At 38.1% G+C, this 26339-nt stretch overlaps 1 protein-coding gene and 1 long non-coding RNA gene across 7 annotated transcripts; both read right to left on the bottom strand.

The window, feature by feature from the left end:
- Nucleotides 1-8911: 8911 nt before the first annotated feature.
- LOC141361799 (uncharacterized) lies at nt 8912-10124 on the bottom strand. Its single transcript, XR_012367960.1, has 2 exons — nt 10008-10124; nt 8912-9372 (listed from the first exon to the last, which is right to left on the bottom strand). It is a non-coding gene; the product is annotated as an uncharacterized lncRNA (long non-coding RNA).
- Nucleotides 10125-10168: 44 nt separating this feature from the next.
- Nucleotides 10169-21324, bottom strand: LOC129455304 (uncharacterized). 6 transcript variants are annotated; one of them, XM_073863562.1, is made up of 6 exons: nt 19944-20863; nt 19703-19766; nt 13791-13976; nt 13347-13469; nt 10500-10568; nt 10184-10392 (listed from the first exon to the last, which is right to left on the bottom strand). In XM_073863562.1, the coding sequence occupies exons 3-6, from the start codon at nt 13972-13974 to the stop codon at nt 10220-10222; spliced, it is 549 nt and encodes a 182-aa protein (XP_073719663.1). In that variant the 5' UTR covers nt 13975-13976; nt 19703-19766; nt 19944-20863; the 3' UTR covers nt 10184-10219. The 6 variants fall into 6 exon arrangements, 3 of the variants coding, with proteins under 3 accessions (XP_073719662.1, XP_073719663.1, XP_073719664.1); XM_073863561.1 differs by lacking the exons at nt 13791-13976; nt 19944-20863 and adding an exon at nt 20877-21324 and having other exon boundaries at nt 10169-10392; nt 10500-10815; XM_073863563.1 differs by lacking the exon at nt 10500-10568.
- Nucleotides 21325-26339: the final 5015 nt, after the last annotated feature.

The following is a 26339-nucleotide window of genomic DNA, read 5'->3' as shown; positions in this document are numbered from 1 at the left end:
GGGCAGGCGGAAAACAGCCAAAGGTAAATACAAATCCAGGTCAAACACAGGTAGACAAAGAGATATACAAACGCTCAGTAGTGACTGTAGAGACAAATCAAGACTTCGCAAAGAATGATGAGAATGCTGGGACTTTTATGGTGTGTGTAATGACAATCAGGTGGAGCATGAATCAGTGTCTAAGGATGTGGGCTTATGGGAAATGGAGTTCATGACAAGTCTTTAATACTGAGGTGATGGCTCCCTCTGGTGGTGATTTGGAAGAGGAGTGGAAGTCATATTCATGACACAGACGTTCTGGCTCCCGGTATACAGTCGACTAGGGTGTTTGGTGCCTCAATGTTAGTGTTCCTGAGTATAGAATCTCCAATGACCAGGGCACTTTCAACAGGTGTTTCAGCTGATGTACTCCTTAGGGGATCGGATCTGTTAGAAATTACCGTAACGTTATGGGTCTTAGATGGAGGCCGTATATGACTATGCCGCCTGACAGTCACCCAGTTAGACCGCCGACTTGACTCTGATGTCGGAACCGAGCCATGTGTATTTTGATAAACACTATGCGCGCTTGATACAGTATTTGTAATGTTTACATTAGCATCTGATGTCGGAACCGAGCCATTAGTCTTTTCGCTCGATATAGTATTTACAACAGTAACATTAGCGGTTTTGCTATCCTCAACTAGCGTTCGGATGCGCGATTCTAGTTCAGCAACCTTCTCAGTTAATCTTAATACTTCAATACACTTAGTGCATGTAAACCCCTCTATGCTAACAGCAGAAGCTAAACTATACATGTGGCAAGTAGTACATATAACAATTACAATAACAAGCGGAGTCTTACCGCTTTCATGCTGGGCGATGGCGTCTTCGTTTACCAGAGCGCGCTCCGCGGAGCTGCATCGCGTGGGGTGTTCGGTTGTGGCACGCCTCAGTCACCTGCGAACATCTGGGTCCAGGGTGATGTGGGGCATGCTGAATCTGCGAAGGCCGGGCAGCGGCTCCTCCACAGCTTCCCGATCGCTTTCATGTTGGGCAATGGCATCTCCGTTCACTCGTTCATGGTCCGTGAAGCTGCATCGCGTGGAGTGCTTGTTTGTTGCACGCCTCGGTCGCTTGTGGACGTCCGGAGACAGGGTGAAGTGGGCGCTGTAGCTCGCGTTGGATCTGCTCAAACCGATCAACTCCTCCACAGCTTCCCGCTCAGGCGAGGACAGGTCAGAAAAGCATATATCAGATGAATCCGCCATTAGATCGGAAAATGCTAGCTTCCGTCGGCAGCGTTTGTTGATGCTAGCGGGCTATATGCTAACACTGGGTGTTTATTAGTGATAAATAGTTTCACGTGGTAGTACTGCTCAATAATCGTCACGGTAAAGTATTCCTAGGTAAAACTAATTCGTTATATTATATAAATAGGAACAAGATAGTAAAAAAAGGATTTTAGATGAAGAACTCGACGGAGCTCCGATGCACGATCTGTTCAACGTGACGTGTTCAGCGTGACGTGACGTGAAACTTTAGTCAACATATGAACAGCATATGAACATATAGTCAGCATATAGTACATATGAAAAGTTCCAATCAGGATTCAGGCCCCACCATAGCACAGAGACAGCGCTGCTTAGAGTTACAGATGACCTCCTATTAACATCCAATCTTGGTGAAATCTCAATCCTTATATTACTAGACCTTAGGGCAGCCTTTGACACAATAGATCACACAATCTTACTCAATAGACTAGAAAACTATGTTGGTATCAGTGGTCAGGCTTTAGCCTGGTTTAGGTCATATCTAACCAATCGCTATCACTTTGTTTATGTAAATGAGGAAGAGTCATATCACTCCCTGGTTAAATACGGTGTACCGCAGGGATCAGTTTTAGGTCCTATCCTGTTCTCGTTATATATGTTACCTTTAGGAGACATTATTAGGAAACATGACATAAGTTTTCACTGCTATACCCAGCTTTACATCTCCTCACATCCCAGCAAAATACACACGTTTTCTAAGCTAACAGACTGCATTAGCGATGTTAGTGACTGGATGGCACATAACTTTCTCATGCTAAACTCCAATAAGACAGAGATACTTATTATCGAACCGAATTGCTACAAACATAATATGACAGATTACAAGTTGCCCATAGATGGCTGCACTGTGGTGCCAACCTCCATGGTTAAGAACTTAGGTGTGATGTTCGACAGCAATTTATCCTTCGATAGCCATATCTCCAATGTCTGCCCCACAGCATTCTTCCATCTTAGAAATATCTCAAAAATATGCCATATGCTGTCTGCATCAGATGCAGAGAAGCTTATCCACGCTTTTATGACCTCTAGAATAGACTATTGTAACTCGTTACTCGGAGGATGCCATGCAAATCAGGTAATCAAGCTTCAGCTAGTTCAAAACGCTTCTGCAAGAGTGCTTACTCGATCTAAGAAGTATGACCACATAAGTCCAATTCTGGCATCTTTACACTGGCTACCAGTTAAATATCGCATACAATTTAAAATATCACTAATCACCTACAAAGCCTTAAATCATCAGAATCATCAGAAATTATCAGAATACAATCCATCACGTGCACTGCGGTCTCAAAATTCTGGTCTCTTAATTATCCCTAAAATATCAAAAGTGTCTAAAGGTGGAAGATCCTTTTCCTACTTAGCCCCTAAGCTCTGGAATGATTTACCAACCATTGTCCGAGATTCAGACACAGTAGATACCTTTAAATCTAGACTGAAAACTTTTCTCTTTAACAGGGCATTCACATAATTTGTTTTAGTAATGGTACTCACCTCACAATAGCTAGTTTGTACAACCTAATAAATAACTAAACTAAATCCTCATTTTCATCAACACTTCAAAAGTTGGAAAATTTTATTAATATTCTTAAGAAATGTTTAACCTATCCTTACTCGTTTACATATGTGCAGCAAACCATGAGTTGGGCATAAACTTTCAAAAACAAATGTCACGTATAAAATAGAAAAGGCTACATATAAGGAAAAAGAATAGAACGCTACAATAACACTTTACAGTAAGGGTGCACTAATAATCATGAATTCATGCTTAACTAATGCACAGATAATACTGAATTAATGTATTACTAGTGATTATCTAGGCTGTTCATTAATGGTTGCCTCGTTGGCAGCTGGTGAGGAGTCTGTCTGATTAATGTATTGGATCATATATTAATTGTTATTAATTCAATATGTAATTGTGGATTAATTCCATCATCACTTCTTTTATGAACTAAGAGTGTTATTTAATTTGTTAATTACCACAATGAGCCAAAGGCTTATAATACAGGTAAACTAATATGCATTAATACATTATTAATTACAGCATTAGTAGTGTTGTAATTACTACTATTACTAAATAATAAGTTAATAATGATGTGCCTCAACAAGTAAAGTCAGAACATTATGATATATTTGCAAACAATTAGCTAATGATTTATTTATAGTTGGTGACCATCACTGGAGTGTATAAAAGCTATTTATTAAACACTGTTTCCAAAAACATTGCCAAAAACACATTTTCATAACACACTAAATTTAAACACAACATTAAAACCTAAAAAATAATATAAAATGAAATAATACAAAAAGAAGACTGATCAAAATTAGACAACACGTTCGGATGCCTCGCAGTTATCCGTGTTGATCTGGCACCCGTGCTAATACATAACACAAATGTAAATGTTTAATTCCAATCGTTTAAGTCTGTCAGTCGTACAAGTGAATGGTAACAAACTCTGATAGACAAAAAAACATGCACAGACAAATCCAAATTAAATCCTGTGGCTCGGGACGACACATCGATGTCCTAAGACACGAAACGATCGGTTTGTGTGAAAAACAAAACAGTATTTATATAATTTTTTTTACCTCCATCCATTTTTTACACAATCCAGAGCAACATGTGCATTCACTTCATCGTCTTATTCATCTAATGTTTAATGGCGGGTTGCGAAACAACTTCATAGGTGCATACCGCCCCCTACTGTACTGGGTGCACGGCATGAGGGCGCTTATAAACTATACGGGGCTCCCGATACAGTAGGTGGCAGTATGCACCTATAAAGTTGTTTCGCAACCCACCATTAAACATTAGATCAGGGGCGGATTTAGTGATTTGGGGGCCCAAGGCAAAACCATGTGTGTCGGGGCCCTATATGCACCCTTTACTGTATTTTTCTATCTGTTCATCATCACTAGCTCCATCTCTTTTTTTCTCGAGGTTACCTAAGTTTCAGGCCCCAATGAGGTTGAGATTAATATATGGGTGATTCTCACGAAAACTTGGTTTTAAAAATGTCAAGCATGAAAATGTAAAAATTGCTTAAATTTACTTTTTTTCCCACCAGACATTGAAAAACAAAGTCTGGAGTAAATTGGGAACATTCATTTAAAAACTTTTACTTATCATTTAACACTTTTTGTAACATAATTTAAAAAATTAGTCCTAAAAAATCTCATTACCGCAACAGTCAGAAAATATCAACACTGACATATTTTCAAAATGACACGACAGACCTGAAAGAACATAATTTGGAGATTCTGCACATGCATTTAAAATCAAAGTATTATGCTTCTATTAATTAAATTAACATTTAATAAGCATCTGTTGCGGTAATGATAATCAAAATGTCGTGTAAGCATTCTGACAAGACAATATTTCAAATTAACTGTAAAAAAATGATCTTGCCTGGTAGCCATCTTGAAGTAACTGGTCCATGTGCTTGGTCACTCAAAATCAAACTTTATTAAAATTCTGTATGTGTGCTTAAACTGTTCTCAAAAAGTGTTGCGGAGGATGAGAACATCAGGCATGGACACATAATTTTCCCAATTTTTCTTCATTATTATTATACATGAATATTCAGTAAATATTTTTTCTGTCATCTAAAGTATACACTGTAAAAAATAAATGTATTTATACAGAAAAAACTGTAGAATTTAACAGTATTATGACATTTTGATTAGAACTGTGAAATTCCATAAAAATGCTAACTTTGACATTTAATGTACATTTTCCCTGTTTTTTAACTATTTAAATTTGTTCCTGCAAAAAAATGTCACTTTCCTTTAAATAACAGTAATTGTTGGCTATTGTTATCCTGCAATGTCCTTAAAAAAAAATTCCTGTGTATTTTTTGGTCAGAGTTTAAAAAAATTAGTTTTACAGAGAAAACCAGTAGAATTTTACAGTCATGTCACATTTTCATCAGAACCGTGTTTTCTACTAAAAATGCATAGTCTAACATCAAATAAAGCCTACATTTTTCCAGTTGAATTAGGCAGTGACTATATGTGCACAAAGTGCAAAAAGCAACAGTTGTGATTTTCACTAATCACAAATAGCTATATATTCTATGTACATCAGTGCTTTAAGTGGGCCGGAACGCCCCGGTACTCAGTACCGCCACTTCTAAAAATAGCTCTTGAGCGTACCACCACCTCTCCGTGCGCCCAGAACGTGCTTTTAGCGTACCGGAACGCTCATTTGCACATCTGTTTAAAAATCAGAGGTTTAATTTAATCCTTTGCTGCGCTGCGGCTTTTCAGGGCGCCCTTAATGTACGCTTCCTAATTCGTCCCACCGAGAGCAGAGACTACATTACCCATACACCCTTGCGTTTACAAGTTAAAAGCGCATGCGTCGGACGGTCAGCAGCAGTCGGGCTTGTAACCCAAAAGTTGCCGGTTCGAGTCTCGTGGCCGGTGTTGTGTCGAAGTCTGTTCCCCCTATGTTCCCCCTATTTTTCCCTTCAGTGTAGTGTTTTTATGGCGTTTTTATCACGTTATAGGTTTTATTATTTATATATTTAAAGTTTTAATGGCTACTGAGATGTATATGTGTGCATTTCTGTAATGTATCTGTATTCTTCTTAATGGTAAGTTAATTATTTTTACAGTATGAATCATATTATATGTATATATATTTATTTAATTATGTATGCAAACATTACATTTTTAAAACAACCAGTTAAGGAAAAAAAGAGAAAAAGACAGGCTATATTTTAAAAGAAATACCCTAATAGAAAACTGTCAAATTTATGAAATATTTAATAAATTGTATTATAAAATACATGATATTATGCCTTTTTAGTATAACCAATTTAAATCTTTAATCTTTCTAAATGTAACGTGACGAAAACGCTATAAAAGCACTACACTAAAGGGAAACATAGGGGGAACTGAGTTCGACACAACACCGGCGTGTTGCGACTGTGGTGCCCTTGAGCAGGTACCTTATCCTAATTGCTCCCCACACCTCGCGTGTGTTCACGACTCATTAGGATGGGTTAAAGAGGTCACATTTCGAGTATGCGTTTTATACTTTCACTTATTGGTATCCTCATCCAAACACACACTCCTGTCCAACCCACTTGTTACACCACATCGAAAAATCTGTTTATTGTTAAGTTAAGCTATGATTTATGATTTTCATATACAGAAAAATAGTAATAGGAAACATTTTCCACTACAAAAATGTTTGTAACTAAGCAGTGCTGGGGCCCCACTGCCTTCTATTCACCTGTTAAGTCAAATATAACAAATAACAATAACAAAATCCTAAATAACCAGACATGGACTCATGGACGTATTTTTAATGAATTATTAATGGGGAGCAACTGTTTACGCAAAGTGCAAACAGCGGTAGATGCTAATTACACTAAGAAAAATACAGATATATTATTTTTACTAAGTGACAATATCAGCATTTTCACATAATATGCTATTTACATTAGGTGTAAATAATTTTCATTTAATAAATATAACTATCAAATTTGCACTAAGTGTAAATACTAATTAGATGCTATCCATATTGGTAGATAGTTTCACCTCTACAGTATACAGTACACCCGGAAACATTAGAGTCATAGTCGAAAAAAATACCATGGAAGTCAAGTTTGGTTACAAAGTTGAATATTATTATTATAAAATAAATTTCTTTGTGGTTAGCAAAACGAATTAATTTATACAACTTGAGAGTACAAGACAGATTTTCATAATGTGAACAATCACATTAATGGTAAATAGCATGCATCCTAACTTAAAATGTGCTAATATTGTTTTTGGCAGAGTAAAATAGACTTCAGGATAAATTTGAATGTTTTCTACAACTAAACTAACACTGTGCAAGAACACATCTGCAGCAGCTCACTTCCATAAAGACCAAATAAAAAAAAAGTGTAATTAGCAACCATCACTGTCAGGTCAGGCACAAAAAAGGGTTAAAGCAGGGGTGTCAAACTCAATTTCATCCCAGGCCACATCAGCATTACGGTTGCTCTCAAAGGGCCGGTTGTATTTGAAGGACTGTATGAATGTATCTACTCTTTTATTACTGTACATTGCATAATTTTCTCTGCATTTGCTTACTATTAGTTTTGTTAATAACTCAATTAATACCTAGCTTTGAACGTAGAAGCCCTGGCAAATAATGACAAAGTGTCTAGAGTACAACTATTCTACAGATTATTTTTTAAATAATTGTGATGACAAAAACACATGAGCACACTCAAAATTTTCTGTTATCCTTCATTGTGCAGTTAGGAAACTGAGAGGCATTTTAAGATACTAATAAAGAGTTTTACAATCTCCACCATAATATGCATTTATTAGACACAGATACTCTTGTCATTTCTTGCCTTCTTTGCAAAAAAGCTGTGATTTTTTTACCTGGTTTTAAGTGTCTGATTGACTGACGTCTCATGAGTTCAGTGTTGTAGGCTACAGATCAATAGTTTCAATCGTTTATTAAAAGTATTCGGTTTAGATGAGTCATTAGTTCACGTACTTAGCGGGAATAGACGCGTTGTAAACTAATCCCAGCTGGACATCGCGAAACATTTCTGTAAACGAGACGGAAAACATTTTCTCGCTGGATGCGCATGAGCGTGCGCGAGAGAGGGAGAGAAAGCACGAGCAGATACTGTCCGTTTCCATCTGCGGAGGTCGCATATGCAGCGTCATGGTTTATTTAAGTTAACTGACCATTACATTCGCAAGTCATACGCACATTACAACTATTTACTATAAACGAAGAATAATATTCAACTTTATAATTGTTAATATTCTGAAACAAGACAGTCTTGATGACGTATGCCGCCTGGAAATGCGAGCTCCGGAGGTTGCAGCCTTCGCATTAAGACACGGACACTCTAGTAGTGCGCGCGTGCGGGGCTCTGCTCGTTCTCTCTCATGCAATCATCAACATTATCACTATAATTACATTACAAAAAGACTTTGGCGGGACAAAAATTTGTTTTGGTGGCTGCTAAAAAAATCTATGTAGGAAATAACATGCAAAGAATAAAACTTATAATAACAATAAAATTATTTGCAGACTCGGGCCACATAATTAACATAATTTGTAAGCTCTCACGGGCCAGATGAAATGAGGGGGCGGGCCGGATTTGGCCCGCGGGCCTTGATTTTGACACCCCTGGGTTAAAGGATGCTTTTTGGAGGCGTTAAAGAGACTAAGCAGTAAACAGACTACTGCAAGCCACTTATATTTGAATACCTTAATACTGTGCTTTCATAAAGGAAATGTCCTACAAATGCATATCCAATTAGGTCGAGATGCAATAATCACTGTGCATGCCTTTCTATCATGTCTTCTGTAAACCCTGACAGTTCTTTTAAACACATTAAGAAAGTGTGCACTGCCACAAACAGTTAGCAAATCCGGGCTTACATGTTTTCATGCCATAATATTTTTAAAACAAAATGTACCGTGACATCTTGGCATACTGTGTGACAGATGTAATGCTAAAAACTAATGAAAAATACTTGAAACAGAAATTGTACTGCATATTTACAAAATACACCAAAAACAGCTAACACTTTTGTAAAATGTTATACAATAAATGATGGGATCCAGAGTATTGCTGTTAACAACTTTAGCTTTTTATTATATAGCAAGCCTTCAAAATGGAATGGAAATAACACTTCCAGCAAATGTCATGTTTTAGAACACAAATTTGTTCAATAAAAAAAAAGAAGTCGTCGACCTGGATTCTGATTATCCCGAACATGTCACATGGGTAAAAATGGATAAGGCATGTTTTAGAACACAAATTTGTTCAATAAAAAAAAAAGAAGTCGTCGACCTGGATTCTGATTATCCCGAACATGTCACATGGGTAAAAATGGATAAGGCATGTTTTAGAACACAAATTTGTTCAATTTACAAACAAACAAAACACTGGGCCTGTATTCTGACAATCCCAATCACATCACAAGGTTATAAAAATAATTTAAGGAACAAAGCACTGCACTGAATGATGTACAAAAAGTCTGTCTGTCCTGTTCTTCAGAGAAATGTCAATCTTCTGAAAGACCACATCTGTGGGGACACAAACAGTTATAATTAAAACACAAACCAAAAGAAGGGCAGAAACAGCAACAAGCCTTAACCAAATACTCTCAGACAATTACATCACATTTATTGGAGTTAATCATAAAAAATGTATTTGGTGCACTTTATCATCAATGAATGATAAACACAGAAAATGAAGTCTACCACTACTATACAAGACAATAAAGTGTCACGGCTGAAACCAGGTAAGACAGGATGAGGCGAGATGCGGATCCAAGTGCAGTTTATTCCATATAATATGTGAAAACAATGAAAAACAAAAACCAGGGAACACTAGGGACAAGCGACATCATTTAACAAACCACCAACACAGAATGAACGAGCAGGGTATATATGCATGACTAAGACCAATGACAAAGCAGAAACAATCAGTAACTAGGACAACACACAAGGGGAGAAGCATGATCACAATGAATATCCATGGTTACAAACAAGGGGGCGGAGACACTAATTAACACAGGGAGATACAACTGGGAACAAGGGTATACATGAACACAGGTTAAACACAGGTACACAGAGACATAATATAAATCCAAAACACAAGTATAACAAAACACCAGATAACAGGGACACAGGGAACACGTTACATAAAGCTTCTATACCCGTTACTCTCCCCAGTCAAATGCAGCCATTTTTGACGTCAGATTCAATACTCTGGGGTTGACAGAGTACGCTCTCTATTTCTCTCTCTTTTCGCCCTTGGTACCTTTATGAGAATTTATTCTAAAGAAGCACCTTTAAAACAAAACAACACAAACAATAACCTTAAATAATTGTTGTAACCTTCTTAACCAAAAGGAATGCATCCAATGAATTACCTTTGCAAGAATTCTAGTGTGGCTCCCAGTTCCACAGGGTAACTGATGTTCAATATATAGTAAAGAGAGAACATCAGATACAGGGCTTCTGTAAAACTCAAGAGATGGTCATTTACAATCATCTGGTCTACTGCTGCCATGTACACACTGGCTGTCAGAGGGTTCTCTCCTTTGAACAAGCACAAAAATCAGTTAAGACATAATATTTAACAGATTGTGGGTCCTGGTCACCCGAAACAATTACTGTGGTGCAAGATCATAGAAAATAATACCCACCACACACTACTATACATGGTGTTGCTGGAAGCTTTTCTGAGCATATATCACTTGGAACACAGGTATCTTCTACCATCACAAGAAAGTGGTCTTGGTCATTTTTGAAATGGGTTAGCAGCAACATCACTGCCCCACAAACATGATCCCATCCAGCTCTATACTTTGTGAGGATTCTCCCTGCTCTGCTTGCTCTTTCTGTGCACTGAAATTGAAAGTACTCCAAAATTCTTCTGAACTTACTGGAAGCAGATTCTTCAAAGCTGTTGTTTATGTCAATGCCAGTGAGCTCTTTAAAGTGTGCTTTCATTCCTGCTGGCTGAAAAAGATATGGCCACGCATCAAGTAAATCATTGGTTTCTATTCCAGATTGGATGTCGTTTCTTTGAGAGGTGTAAGTAGAAGTCATTAAGTCATAGATTGTCTTTACATCACTTTCGTTATTTTGAAACATTACTAGCAACTTCTCTTTTTTTTCCTGCTGCAATTCAGATGTTTCTCCAACTGGCATTTGTGGATCAGAATTTATACATGTTTGCTGATACTTCTAGAGTACCACAAAGTGGTGTACTAATAGCTTTTGCTCTTTTACAATTGTTAATTCTACACACCAGTTGTTTGAGGAGAGAATCATATCCACTTCCTACAACCTGGGAATTAATCTCATCTCTAAAAGAGTTTGGGTATGTAATCACCATCTGTCGGGCTATTTCTGATACATGTTTTTTTGCTGGACATTTGCTGACTTCCAGGATCTCAGAAGAAACAACGCGGACCAACTGTCTTCTCTCAGAGCAACTTGGCCTTTCGCCATTTTGCAACTTTTCCATAAAACTTGCTGGCATTTTTTGCCATGGAACATCAAAACTATAATGCCAGTCATGATCATAGAATGAAGTTTCACAGCTACTGTCACCTAGAAGATAAACCAATGTCCACAGGTTATAGGATGAACTTTTAATGCAGCTTTAATGTTTTGCAAAATTGCCTATTGACAAGCTGCAGATTTATTGAAGTTTAATAACGGACAAACAGAGATGGCATGGGACACTGTGGGTTTGTTAATGTGCCACATTATAGAATATGCACGTGTGTGAACATGCAAGTGGTGCACAGACTTGTTTTATGTCCACAGTGTATTATTGTCAGAGAGGAGGGGACACTGTTGTGCATTGTTCACAGGGACCGCAGGACCACAGTGCAACAAATCACTAGCATAAAATGGCACATTTAACATGTTGCTGGTGATTTGCTGCACTGCCCTGTAGTTGCTTTGAACAACGCACAACCGTATTCACTCTCTGCTGGCAAGTTTTCAAATCAATGGTTATTTTGACACATACTGTCACGGTGATCCGTGTCATGTTTTGTGTCTGTTCTATATTGTCATCACCTGGACACTTGTTAATTATCATCATTCATTCCACCTGTGTGTCATTAGTCTTTGTGTATTTATACCAGTGTTTGTGTCACACTCATGACCGGATCATTGTCATTACTACCCTGTCTGTTCCCCGTGTCACATTTTGGATGTTCCTGTGTTTGCTACCTGTTCGTCATTTTACTCCTCGTGTTTTTGGTTTCCTATTTTATCATTAAATGTTATTTATTTTGTGAACTCTGCGTATGCGTCCTACTTCCCTACCCTGTCGTGACAGAATGATCCAGCCAAACTGGACGCAGCAGGTTCACGGAGGGCGGCTCCCCCAGGAGTTTCGTCGAGGGGGAGTAGTGACATCGGGGTTCATTCCCCATCGGCCCCGATGTCTCTTGGGGACCACCGTGAGTGATCGCTCGCTCCTGCGGGAGGAGGATCGGCCCAGGCGGTCCCCCAACGGTTGAGTCGCCGTCGACGGTCCCTCGGAGGACCACCGTCCCGCTCGTAGGGGGATCCGGAACGGACCACGCCCGATCATTTTCCCCGGGGTGGCTACCGAGTGAGGGTTTCCATTTCCGCGAGGGGATGGGAGATGATTTCCGGGGGGCACCTCATCGTCGACGATTCCCAGAAGGGGGGTAATTCGTCTGCCTCGGGTCTCGGAGCGATCGCTCTGGTTCTCCTGGCGCTGTCCGGCCCACCGTCCTGTTGGTTTCATCCCGGCGGCTGCCGGCTTCGCCAGGGTCCCCAAGCCCTCCCCCCCCCTTGGACTCTCGCTACCAGACTTTGTTTTGTTTTGTGTTTATGTGAGTGTCTGGTAGCCATTCGTAGAGGGAGGGTTATGTCACGGTGATCCGTGTCATGTTTTGTGTCTGTTCTATATTGTCATCACCTGGACACTTGTTAATTATCATCATTCATTCCACCTGTGTGTCATTAGTCTTTGTGGATTTATACCAGTGTTTGTGTCACACTCTTTGCCGGATCATTGTCATTACTACCCTGTCTGTTTCCCGTGTCACATTTTGGATGTTCCTGTGTTTGCTACCTGTTCGTCATTTTACTCCTCGTGTTTTTGGTTTCCTATTTTATCATTAAATGTTATTTATTTTGTGAACTCTGCGTATGCGTCCTACTTCCCTACCCTGTCGTGACACATACACTAGTCAATATTTGAAGCGGATCAAAAAAGTTCATTAAGTTGTCCTAAAACAAGAACAGGTATTGGGTATTGGTTTTAAGACAATTATTATGAAAGGTTTGATCCACTTCAAATGTTGACTAGTGTACAATATATCTGCAGATTTCTACACACAACCACACCCACACATCTCTGTGAACTGCGCATGCTAAAGGCTGGGCATGCTCACAATGCAAATTCTCCGTATAGGAATTCCAAGAATTGACAAATTACATGTTTTGCTTTCAAAATGTTTGTGGATTGTTTAATGTTGTTTAAGCTTTTTACTCACGTCTTCCACTTGAAGAGCTGGATGGTGAAATTGAACATCCAGGAGCAGGTGAACCTGATGCATCAGATGTGTATTCAGCAGCACACAAATCATTGGCAGTGTTTTGCAGATTGGAAGCAATATCTACATGTCATAAACAACAAACTGAATTAAAAACCATACTGCAAAAACAAGAAAAATATTGACATCATGTAATACAAGTAAAGAGTACAGCTAACAAAGTACAGAATGAAAGAGACCTGGGGTGTTGTTTTTTCCGTTTCATCTAATTGTATGCATGTACAATAATCAACATTTAAAGTGGATCAAACCTTTCATAATAATTGTCTTAAAACCAATACCCAATACCTGTTCTTGTTTTAGGACAACTTAATGAACTTTTTTGATCCGCTTCAAATATTGACTAGTGTATGTGTCAAAATAACCATTGATTTGAAAACTTACTTGGGATTTGGGCTATTCGTTTTCTTGCTTCAATTGGTCTCAGAAAGCCACCTAGATCATCATCTTTCAAAAACTGTAGGTCATCTATGGTCTCCACACCTAGGCTGTTCAAACCCTCTATGGCTAGCTTTGAAGTAGTAGGGTTTGGGAACACAGTCTCAATAAAATGCAACAATGCATCCATTTCTGTTGGGAAAGGACAGTTTATCCTTTTTACAGATGAACAACGCTGTGCTTCAGAGTAATGACCTTCAGTCCCATAAAACTGTACTCATTTAAGGGATAATAATCCAGACATTCCTCAGCATTTACACAAATTAGTTCCTTTGTCGCAGGCAAAATCTCATAAAGTCCATAATCATGCAAATACATTGAGGGACGAGGAGTAACAAGAAAAGTCACATCATCATCGTTCACGAAAATCAGCTCAATCTGTCCAAATTGTGAAATAAAATTTCTTCTTCACATTTAAGGCAAATTAAGTTTCCTTTTCTGTAGAGGGTACCCTTGTATTCTACCCGTGTTGAAACGAAGTCTGGTTCATTAAGCAAGCTCTTCTCAACAGCTTTGCACACAGCATCACTGTACAAATGAGGAGAGTATGTGGCCAAGTCAACACTTTTAAGCTTTGGTGAAAAAAATGACCGTGAGTGAAGATATGCTTGAAGAAGTTGATGGTTGTGTGCCAATGTCTTGCATACATTTTTGAAGTTCTGTGTTCTTCTCATACTTCTTTTGAAGTATGAATGTTTGCTTTCAAATCTCAATGACCATAAACGAATTAAAGGTCCAAGACTCAAAATGAGTGACGTATAGTGAAGTATGTAATGGTGTTTTGGTTTCAAATTTTGACCAGGAAACAGCTCCTTTCTGGTTTCCAGATATTCTGGTATTAAGACATTGAGATATGCAATCTGTGCAGTGGTAATCTTGGGAGCACACACTAGCTCAACCAGTTCTTTCAACTTAACAGTCAGTTGCCATACAGGATCTTGTGACTCTACTGTGTCTCCAATTATGACAGGAAGAAATCTGAGGAGACACCAGTTCTCAGCTGCTTGACCACCTAACTTTCTGCCTTTTTCACATACCTGAGAAGGGGCAGAACCAGCATCAGAATCCAAATATTTGAATTGTGAAAGTCTCCTGTTCAGCTGTGTATATGAAAACCACTTCCTTTTTACAAAGTATTCCAAGAAAATGGCAAGATCGATAGCTACAACGCCTTCAAACAAGTCGTGGCCAAGGCATGGAGGAAGGCCAGGCTGAGAACATGAAAATATTTGAGAGAGTTGAAAAGGGAGTCAAACTTCAACCCATTTACAACATTTTCTTCGGTCATCCTTAGAGTTTCCACTGCTGTCTTATAGGACTCAACTGTGCGATTGGGAAAGTCTACACACACATTCTGAAGTTCACTGCGAGATACCAAGCAATACCTACAGCAATGCTTGGCAGTACTGAAGTTCTGTGAGTAACCTCCGATGCAGTGGGACCCCAAATTATCACCGATAATAGCCACAATTGTTGCACGTACTATGTCTCCTGAAGATGTCACAAATCCATGCTCTTCAAGCTCTTTGACATCTGCCACCAACTTAGAAAAAATCTTGGTTTGACCAAAATAGTTAAAGTCTCGCTCATAACACAAAAGTGATAACTGAATGTTATCAATGATCTGTAAAATGGCTCAAAGTTGCCAAGTGTAAAATACACTCCAATCATTTTGTGTTTTTTTTTTTAGCTGACCCAAGGGGATTCACGATCTCAAAGGCATCCTGGTACAAGATAAGTTGGATTGTAATCTCTGGCTGCTTAAACAAGTCATTGGATTTGAATACAGAGCCATCACAGATGTCAGAGAATACAGAAGAGTGTACATGCTGATGTTTGGCACACTGCTCCCACACCACTGGGTCGTTTAACATGGTTTTTAAAGTGTTCTTCAATGGAATATACTGGGCATAACGTTGTTTTCTGTTCTCATCACGACCAAGACACATACTTTGTGGATGCACGTACGAAATTTTTTTCTGATAATACTGTCTTCTTTGGTATTCTGTGGAAAGTAATGAATTACAAGCAGAATGTAAATCTTGGCCTTGCAAAGTCTGCACCACAGATTCAATATCACATTGTGAGAGGGCTGTTTTTGACTTGAGTATTTCACTGAACAACTTCTGTGTGTATTGATGACAGATATAATTTAAACTAGTGCTGCCACTAACGACTAATTTTCTAACGACTAATTTTTCGACTAATTTTTCGAATAGTCGACTATTCTAAACGACTAATTAAAAAAAACTCAAGTGTTTGTTATTTCATTGTGTCCATTTTATTTTGAACCCACCGGTGTCATAAACAATATGAATAACTTAAATGTTACCAAATAAAAAATTACAATGTAAACAATATAAATAATAATAAAAACTTCCAGTGCAAAGTAGATGCTTAACAGAAATATGAAATGTTTCACTTCTACTCTTTGATCCAGTGTTGTAGTCGAGTCACCAACTGTCGAGTCCGAGTCGAGTCTCGAGTCCCAGTGTTCGAGTCCGAGTCCAAGTCCGAGTCACCAAAGAAGGGTCCGAGTCGAGTCCAAGTCGAGTCACCATTACCAGAGTTCGAGTCCGAGTCGAGTCTCAAGTCCCCAGTGTTCGAGTCCGAGTCGAGTCTCGAGTCCTGTATTCGAGTCTGTGAGTGCCTACATGTCTCCACTCTGGGACCTTCAAAAACTGATAAAATGTATTAAAGAGGTTCTACATTAAACAAAAATAACACCACTGTCACGATTGCAAAGGGAGTTTATTTAATGATTTGACAATTAACTTTGCAACACAGTTTGCAACTAGACGCCATCAAAAGCATGTGTGTACTTCCATTGTTGTAAACTTGTGATTGAGAACTAGCGTAGAAAATTTACAAATTTAATGTTGAATCATGCTGCATTTTGTTTTTTGAGGAAACAAGAACAAACTGAGTTGGCATTGAAGTCCATTAAGAAAACATCCTGAAATGATTTTCTTTAAAAAAACAATTTATTTCGAGTCATTTTTTGGACCCAACATCCAATAGGAAAATTCAACTGCAGTAGCCACCGTTCAACCTGAAGAGGGCAGCACTCAGACGTTTTTACACCATATATTGTAGTATTGAAACACTTTATATCCAAATGTCAAAAAATGTACATCAAAATCAATGAACAGCACTAATAAAGCATCATTCTTACAGATCAGTAACTAAAAAAACTTGGATTTTTAAGTTATCAACAGACAAAAAAATGCTGTAATCTGAACCAGACATACAGTACATTAACCCTAGCTTCTTCTGTTTGTTATATATGCATTAGTCAGTAATATTTTTTTTGAAAAAAGCTAACGTTAGGCAATGGAAAGCAGAAATGGAAAGCATTTTACTTACTTTTCTGGGTGCATCCGTGACAGGTGTCTGTTAAAGTTTGAGGTTGTCCCAGTCTTTTTCTACACACACAACATTTAGCGCTGCTCTTTCCAGCATTAGAAGCAAAATTTGCGTAGGCGAACTTCACGATCCGGGGCACGTCTTTCTGCATTTTACAAATGTGAACATTTAGCCCGCGACTCATGCATCATGCATTGCACGAGCGTAAAAGTGAGTGACGTCAGTGAGTGTGTTGTCAAGCAAAGAGAGCAAGAGGTAGCAGTGTCTGTGACGGGAGATCGCGACCGGTCTTGGGCACGAAACAGGAAAAGTGTAACACCTTATATCATTTTTTATAACATATTTAGTCAAAAACAAAGTGATGAATGCTCAAGTCCGATTGTATATATCCTCGAGTCCGAGTCCAAGTACGAGTCATCAATCCGCGAGTCCAAGTCGAGTCACAAGTCCAGAGAATGGATTCTCGAGTCGGACTCGAGTCCAAAGAATAGTGACTCGAGTCGGACTCGAGTCCGAGTCCAGGACTCGAGTACTCCATCACTGCTTTGATCTTATATTGCATTTTAACACAACTGAATGCTATTTTACATATTATCTGTTCTGTTGTAGCCTATAAAATAGTGACTAAACATGACCCATCACCTCGTTTTTTATCCAACCAGCTGTTCCTTTAACTGCTGCTAAAATCCTGATTTAGATATGCAAAAATCACCATACATTTACATTGTAGCTTTACTGCTGTTGCTCTTCTCATAATTGTTGTTGGGTTTTGAGCCATTTCTTGATTTTAAATGCGAGTGATATAGCGCAGACAATTCGGTGCAAATTCAGAAATATAAGAGAATACACTGTCGTTGTTACATAGACTACAGAACACGGCATACAGCATCATAGGGAGGGAGAAAGCTCGCACACAGACTCACACTACTGCTAATCTTTCTTCAAGTCATGTTAACTCGATCAGTCGTCTTTGTCAGAGACATCTGTGAATGTTGACGTTTACGCAAAAAAGAAAGTACATTAAAAACACTGCCACCTTTTCACTGTCACGTAAGAGAGAGGCGCGCACGGTCGAGGCGCTGCAAGCAACATGAGTGATAGAGAGAGAGAGAGAGAGAGAGAGAGAGAGAGACGCGCTGAACACTCGCAACAATGAATTGAGCCGTTTAAAATAGTAAAATAAAAATGTAAATGGGAATTATGAAAAATCTATTTGTTGCGTCCAGTGTTGATTCCGTGGCGGAATCACGAGCAAACACTGATAGCCTTTAACATCCAAAGATAGAGTCATTGTACTTCTCAAAAGAGTTAATAAAACAGTACTGACTAGCTCGCCGTTTCATTAATAATCATATAACAGTTACTTACGTTGTCCTATTCTCTGTGGGTGTATTGTCAACAACTCCCGAGTGTTTTCGTTTGAGATGCTCGTGCATTGTCGTTGTGCTCCCGTGATAAGCCAGCGACGTTTGGCACGGTGTAACATACCACTCTTTTATCACAACTTGGCTTAAAATACTTTCATACTTCGGAAGCTTTCCGACTCATAATTCCATAGACTCACCTGCCACCGCCAATTTTTTTAAATTAAAGCAGTGAAGGCAGGGGGAGAGCGAAGAAAGATGATAGCGTAGCAGATTAACCAGCAGGGCGCACACAGCGCACAGACTGGTGTGGAGGTGAATTACATTGAGCCATTTGAGACATGAGACAGAATTACAGTGGGCCGTTTGAGACGGAAAAAAATAAATATGCGACTCCTCGACTAAAAAAATTGCCGTCGACAAATTTTCATCGTCGATTACGTCGCCTACGTCGACTATTCGCGGCAGCACTAATTTAAACCACTGATTTCCTCCACAATCATTTGAATGGTTGACGATGGCACCAGGTATTTGGCTTGCAGCTGCATATAAAACAGGCAGAGATTTTTCATGTACAATGAATGTGTGTTACATTTAGTCGGTGAGTCTTTGAAATTATTTTCATTAACCTCATCCTCAGTGACATCAGAAAATGCTGAATAAGGTTGCTCAAATAAAGTATCCATAATCCGTAATTGTGCAAATGTAGAAGTCCTGTGCTTTCGTGATACATGGGCAGTGAAACTTGATCTTAAACGGAAATTTTTGTCACATTTTTCAAAAGGACAACACACCACCTCTCCCTTGGCTAAATGTGACCTGAGATTAGAAAGGACGTTGGTCATGTCTGTAAATTTTTGTTGACACTCTGTATTGTTGCAAACAAACGTGCCCATCGATTCATCAAAATGAGTATGTGGTCTTTTGTGATGCCGATAAACATGAGCTTTGAGAGCATTGTATTTTGAGAATCTACATTTGCATTCTTGGAAGCAACATGGAAATTGAACATTTGCTTCATGTCTGTGTAAGATTTGATGATTAACACATATCCCTTAACTGTCTTCAGAGAGCAATCACAAAATTTGCACAAATACATAATCATCCATATGGTGGAAGGTAACACACCTCATAAGATGAAATTCGTTGTCCAGGAAAACGAGTCTTCTTAAATGATTGTGAAAGCAACGTTCTAAAACAACAACAACACAATTCAGAAACCTATTTAGTACTTTTTAATGCAACTTGCATCAAACAATAAGATTTAAAAACGTATGTGATGATTAACTATTGTAATTGTATTCACCTGTTTCCAGTTAACCTTTAAATTAGGTTGGATAATACGTCAACAGATTTTTTAAACACTTACCATTCACGACTTGACATCGAGGTCCATGATTGTTTTGATTTGTCATTGTGTTATATATTGCATCCATACAGCAGAATATGTTACCTAACACACAAAGCTACTTAAAGGGGGGGTTTAATGGTATTTCAAGCATTCTGACTTATTAACACAGTTATAGAGTTGTTTCCTCATGCTAAACGTAGGCAAAGTGTCAAAAATGCAGTTGGGCGTGTTTCAGAGTATTTCTGTGCCGAATGCACTTCGCCAGGGTTCGTACAAGTTTCGGCTAATTTTTTTCGATTACGGTTCTAACTGACGTTTCAGGGGTTTTCGATACGTATCACTTCTTTATATGGGCTTCCGCCGGAAAACTTCCCCCGGAAAACCCCGCCCAGCCGTCAGTCAGCGGGAGACGCTAGAGCTTGCTAACAGCTTATCACGCCACTCAGCTTTGTTTAATTTCAAAAGTCAACAATGGCACAACAAGAAGTGTGTTTTTGGATGTAAGGAGAAGACATCCAGCCTTATGGAAACAATGGATATAGTTTATTATCCGGATTAGCAGCGGAGTTTTGCGTGTGTGTTTGATGCGGTGGATTTTCAGAACCGGGTCATGACGAGTTACACGTGGTAAGTAAGACTTCTGCCTTATGTTGGAAATAGGCGCGTGTATATTATATAAATGACACGAACATGTAGTGAATCATACGTTATAAGTGTTGTATAGTGTTGCATGACTCGTACTCGCTCCTCCCGTGTTATAACTCCTCCTTCTTCATTTTTTCGTACGTTATCGGAAAGACTCGGTAAAGCTAATCTTTCTTTTATAAATCTGATTAAACTAAAGACTCTTCAGAGATATAAAGGATGTCATACTACTCTATAGGTACTCCAGATTGATATCAGAAATGCAGAAACAGCGTGTGTTACGTGAGCTTTAACAAAGTCACTTACGAATTTTGAAAACAAACTGACGCCTGCAAATATTCCAGCGAACCCAACTCCGCTCCGTGTTTTAGCTTATTAACCATGTCAATGAGTAAGTTTCCCGACCAAAACAAAAACACAGGGATTTTTTCTCGAGGCATTTTTACGCTGTTTTGGAGCATTGTGTACCACCTGCAGATAACAGGCTGCTGCTATGTCTTGGCTGATGCTGTTGGGCAAGGGCAATGATTGAGAAGCAGTTTGACCAATGGCGTGCGTGAAGGCGGGATTTATCAAGAAAGATCAAAACAGTGCAGAAAGAAACGCACACAAAAATGTCTACCATAGAAAGCAAAAGGTGAAATTTCCTGCGACATTGTGAGGTAATCTACTGGGTAAATATGCTGGCATATAATAATGAAAATAAAATTGTAATCAACAAGTGTTAATGTATTTACATTGTTTCTGCTTTTTTGCAGTGCACCATTGGCCTTGTCAGTGGCTGAGGTCACATCACTTAACTCTCTGAAGAAGTAAGTTATCGTGGACCATCATAAAATTTGTAAGTGCATTACATATTTAATGGACCAAATTTTTTTTTATGTAAAAAAATAAAATAATTTTTTTATGTAAGAAGTGTAAGAACATCTAAAAAGAGTAACATGATCAGACATCATAATTAAAATAGATATGTGATGGATGATATATAACCATTTTCTCTTTTTTTATTTAAAGGCATCAACATTGAATTGAATTGGAGACCATTGTTCTGTTCGAAGTGTAGTTTGTGGAAGATGCAATGATGACATTACTTTGAATTGTCAATGTTGTATTTTAAGCATATAAGCAATGTTCATATGATGGTACTGTGACACTGTTTAAAGTTTTTAATATTGTTGTTATTTACAATGGAAACTATTGTAACAGAAAAAAATAAAGAGAGGAAATACAAATTATTTTCTATAATGACATTTAGTGTGACACATAACATACATTTCATGAACTACATATAAAATTATCTGTAAGCCATAATCAAAATAAAAATGCTGCACATGCCTTTCAAAATTATGGTCCATCACAGTTCATTTTTCAAATAACGGTCAACACTTGTTATTTCAAATAACGGTCAAACTCTGTTAAATAATAATTAAAACATGATTTCAGTTTACATTCAAAATATGCTTTATGAAGTGATGGTGTCAACATGTCATTTATATCTACATTCAAATCATGTTAAACAACTGTTACACCATCCTTTTACGTTTACAGTCAAAACATGTTTTATTAAAAAGGGTTTAAACATGTTACGTTAACTTACAGTCAAATAATGCCATTACATTTAATGGTCTATGCATGGATTATACAGACAAAATATGTTATTTCAGATTACATTTTTTTTATTTTATAGTACTGTTTGGTCAATGTTCTTTTTTCATGTGGCTGTGTAAACATGTTACTTCAGTTCATGGGGTTTTACCGTTATTTTCATTAATGGCAAACGTTTGGCACCCTGTGCTGCCATGCATTTGCTCGTTTTTTTCTGTGTTTTTTTTTTTACAGTGTAGAGGTAAAAAATTATATAAATACTGTTTTGTTTCACACAAACCGATCGTTTAGTGTCTTAGGACATCGATGTGTCGTCCCGCGCCGCAGGATTTAATATGGATTTGTCTGTGCATGTTTTTTTTTCTATCAGAGTTTGTTACCATCCAATTTTCACGACTGACAGACTGAAACGGTTGGACTTAAAAATGTACATTTGTGTTATGTATTAGCACGGGTGCCAGATTAACACAGATAACTGTGAGGTATCTAAACGTGTTGTCTAATTTTGATCAGTCTTCTTTTTGCATTATTTTATTTTATATTATTTTTTATGTTTTAATGTTGTGTTTAAATGTAGTGTGTTATGGAAATTTGTTTTTGGAAATGTTTTGGAAACCACCAGTGTTTAATAAATAGCTTTTATAAAATCTAGTGATGGTCATTAATTATTAATTAATCATTAGCTAATGGTTTGCAAATATTGTTGTGACTTTACTTGTTGAGGCACATCATTATTAACTCATTATTTAGTAATTGTATTAATTAACACACTACTAATGCTGTAATTAATAATGTATTAATGCATATTAGTTTACCTGTATTATAAGGCTTTGGATAATTGTGGTAATTAACAAATTAACACTACAGTATTAATTCATAAAAGAAGTGATAATGGAATTAATCCACAATTACACATCTAATTAACAACAATTCATATATAAACTAATATACCAATCAGACAGACTCTTCATTAGTTGCCAATGAGGCAATCATCAATGAACAGCCAATGAATAGCCCAGACAATCATTAGTAATACATCAATTCAGTATTATCTGTGCATTAGTTAAGCATGAATTCATGATTATTAGTGCACCATTATTGTAAAGTGTTACCAACGCTACTTTGTGCACATACAAACCACAATACAAGGCCAAAACTTAAAAACTAGACCAATAAAACCCCGAATCAGGCCATTAATTGCCAAGCGCAGAGGAGTGATTGAAAAGTATGTATGGCATAATGTTATCACTTGCTCGGCCCTCCTCCTGAGGTTTCTGAGGAGGAGGGTGTCGAGTAAGCAAGTACTGTGAAGCCCAGACAGGCATCAGGGAGATGGCAAGCGCAGTCTCGTCCCCGTCTCCTCTTTACTCCCTTGCTCGACCGGATTTTAATGAAGCTTGGTGGGAATAGATTTGTGGCGTTTAAGGCCACTGGTTGGGGGCGGGACTTTAGTCCTTTTAAAGGAGTCAGTGCGTCGATCTCCAAAAACATGCGCAGGCCCGTGCATTTTCCTCGTTCTCCCTAAACCTATCACAGGGGGTGACATTGTATCTTCAATACATATATGTATATGTGTGTGTGTGTATGTATGTGTATTAGAGGTCTTCCACGGGTCCACTTAGATCCGAAAACCCGAGGTCCGACCCGAGACCCGATCGGGTTCGGGTCTAAAAGTTTCACATGTGCCTCGGACATGGGTCGGGTACAATAATAGCGGCATCGGGTCTAAGGTAATTTAAAAATGAATGTGTTTTTTCTGAACGGACCCGAGAAGACCCGAACTCTCTCGCCTGTGTGCGTCAATGTCCTTTTCAAACCTCTCATCTGTTTGCCAAGAGCGCTTGCGGCATTGTGTGGTTGTCGGAAGGTTCATTTTCGTTGAGACAAACATGTCAGTCAATTATAAATGTACATTTTAGCGGTTACGTTGGTGTCGTCGTCAGATAACAAAGTAAAACGAATGGAGCAGCTCGCCAAATTGATTGCAAGGCCACCGGAGTTTCTTTCTGTCTGACTGCTGCGCGTGGGTCTGCAGAATTCACACACGTCAGTGCCGTTTATATTCAGTTCCAGTCGGGTTAAAAAAAAATGTCACTAGTTCGGGTCGGACTCGGGTCTAATTTTCTCGGGTTTGTCTCGGGTCGGGTCTTTCTTTAAAAAATTTTTATTTATGCACGTCGGGTTCGGGTATGAAGTGATTCAGGTCATTTCGGGTCGGGTACATTGCTTTGGACCCGAGAAGACCTCTAATGTGTATATATATATATATATATATATATATATATGTGTGTGTGTGTATATGTTTGTGTACATATGTATACATGTGAATGGCCCCTATGCTAATAGGATTTTGTTTTCTTTCTTCATGTCTCGTCCTCGACCCCGAGGACAATGAGACAAACAGACCCAGTTCTGGTAAATGTGAAAGTCTGCACACCTCTGATCTACTGGCTAACCTTTAACGTGATGCCCAGCTGATGCCTGACCAATGACCACCGGCAGAACCCGATTAACCTCCGCTTAATCTCCTTATCCGTTTCTATGTATATATACAAGGGTATTTCCCTCCTAGGACTTTTTTTTAATTCCCCGGCTAAAAAGTCTGGGTTTTTTTTCTCCTAGGGGGTTTTTCAACCCGGGGAGGCAGCCTTCTTGGGCTTAACTTAGCATCCTCTTCTTTACGTTACATTAGTAATACGCACGCTTATAATGTTGATTCATAGTCGCAGCAAATTTAGCTGCTTGTGCTATTGTGTATTATGTTGTGTTATCTGTCATTTTCTGTGCTTTCCACTGCTCCTGTTAATGTAAAGCTACTTTGAAACAATCACCAATTGTGAAAAGCGCTATATAAATAAAAATTCAATTAAATTTAATCTCTGACTGGATTCACTCCATAGCATCTGAACTTTGATCGAATTAGTTTAATTAAATTTAAACTTTTGATGATCTAGTTTAATTAATTTTAAACTCTGACTAAATTTATTCCATAGAATTCGAACGTTGATCAAATTAGTTTAATCAAATTTAAACTTTGACTGCATCAACTTTATTGAATTTAAACATTCATTGAATTAGTTTAACCCTTGTGCATCAATTAAAAAAGTTACACATAGGTTCATAGGGGACAAAAATGTCCATGTCCAAAAAGTGTCATAAAAATAGTATAGATTTATATTTTTTTTCCACTTTCACTGATGCCATTTTTTAACCAGCATCAGCTCTAATCACAATGACCAAACATTCATTAATTTTCAGAATTTTAACCCTTTAAATGCTGGTTTGTTTACACAATACCACTGTTGTTTTTTATGAAAAAAATACATTTTTTAATTATTTTCAATTTATTAAATGCTAAGCAGATTTTTTTTCTTGGATTATTACAGCCTTGGATATGTCAATGCCAACAACCTGCAAAAGAAGAAATAAACTAAATATTCTTATCATTCACAAAAATATAATATTGTGTATAGAAATGCAACAAATACTAAATTATAAAGGAACTATGCAGTAAGAATAAAAATAAACAAAATATTCTTCTCCTCTTTCACAAAACTACAACACTGATAAACATAGATAACAACACTGATAAACATAGATACAACATAGATAAAAAATACTGAATAATAAAAGCATTATGCAGAAAGAATAAATGTGTTTGTAACTGAAGCATAATGACACATACCTTGTACAGGTTGTCGACACCTCCTTTGCAGCGGTTGTAGTCTTGTGATTTCCAGTAAAATATATTTTTTTTATTCGAACTGTACACACACACACACACACACACACACACACACACACACACACACACACACACACACACACACACACACACACACACACACACACACACACACACACACACACACACACATTCTGGTTTCCATATTTTGTGGGGACATTCCATGGCTGTAATGCATTTTATACCATACAAACTGTATATTCTATTCCCCTTACCTACCCCATTCCCTAACCCCAACCATCACAGAAACCCTTCTACTACTTCACATTATCAAGAAACATCATTCTGTTTGATTTATAAGCTTGTTTTCTCATGGGGACCTCAAAATGTACTGAAAATTTCATGTGTGTGTGTGTGTGTGTGTGTGTGTGTGTGTGTGTGTGTGTGTGTGTGTGTGTGTGTACCTGGTAATTATCACG

Source organism: Misgurnus anguillicaudatus, chromosome 3 (assembly GCF_027580225.2).
Source record: "Misgurnus anguillicaudatus chromosome 3, ASM2758022v2, whole genome shotgun sequence".
In the NCBI taxonomy this organism is placed as follows: Eukaryota; Metazoa; Chordata; class Actinopteri; order Cypriniformes; family Cobitidae; genus Misgurnus; species Misgurnus anguillicaudatus.
The sequence above is the reverse complement of the archived record's forward strand: the minus strand, read 5'-3'. Positions and strand labels throughout refer to the sequence as shown.

Bases quoted from the DNA above. Each gene is read 5' to 3' on its own strand.
- LOC129455304 (XM_073863561.1), bottom strand. From the start codon at position 21,031: ATGCTCCAAAACAGCGTAAAAATGCCTCGAGAAAAAATCCCTGTGTTT. The intron at 13,470-19,702 runs GTGTGTTACCTT...TATGACATGTAG, and splicing joins AACGAATTTCATCTTATGAG to ATATTGCTTCCAATCTGCAA. The intron at 10,816-13,346 runs GTGAGTAAAAAG...TATCTTTTTCAG, and splicing joins CAGCTCTTCAAGTGGAAGAC to CCAGCAGGAATGAAAGCACA.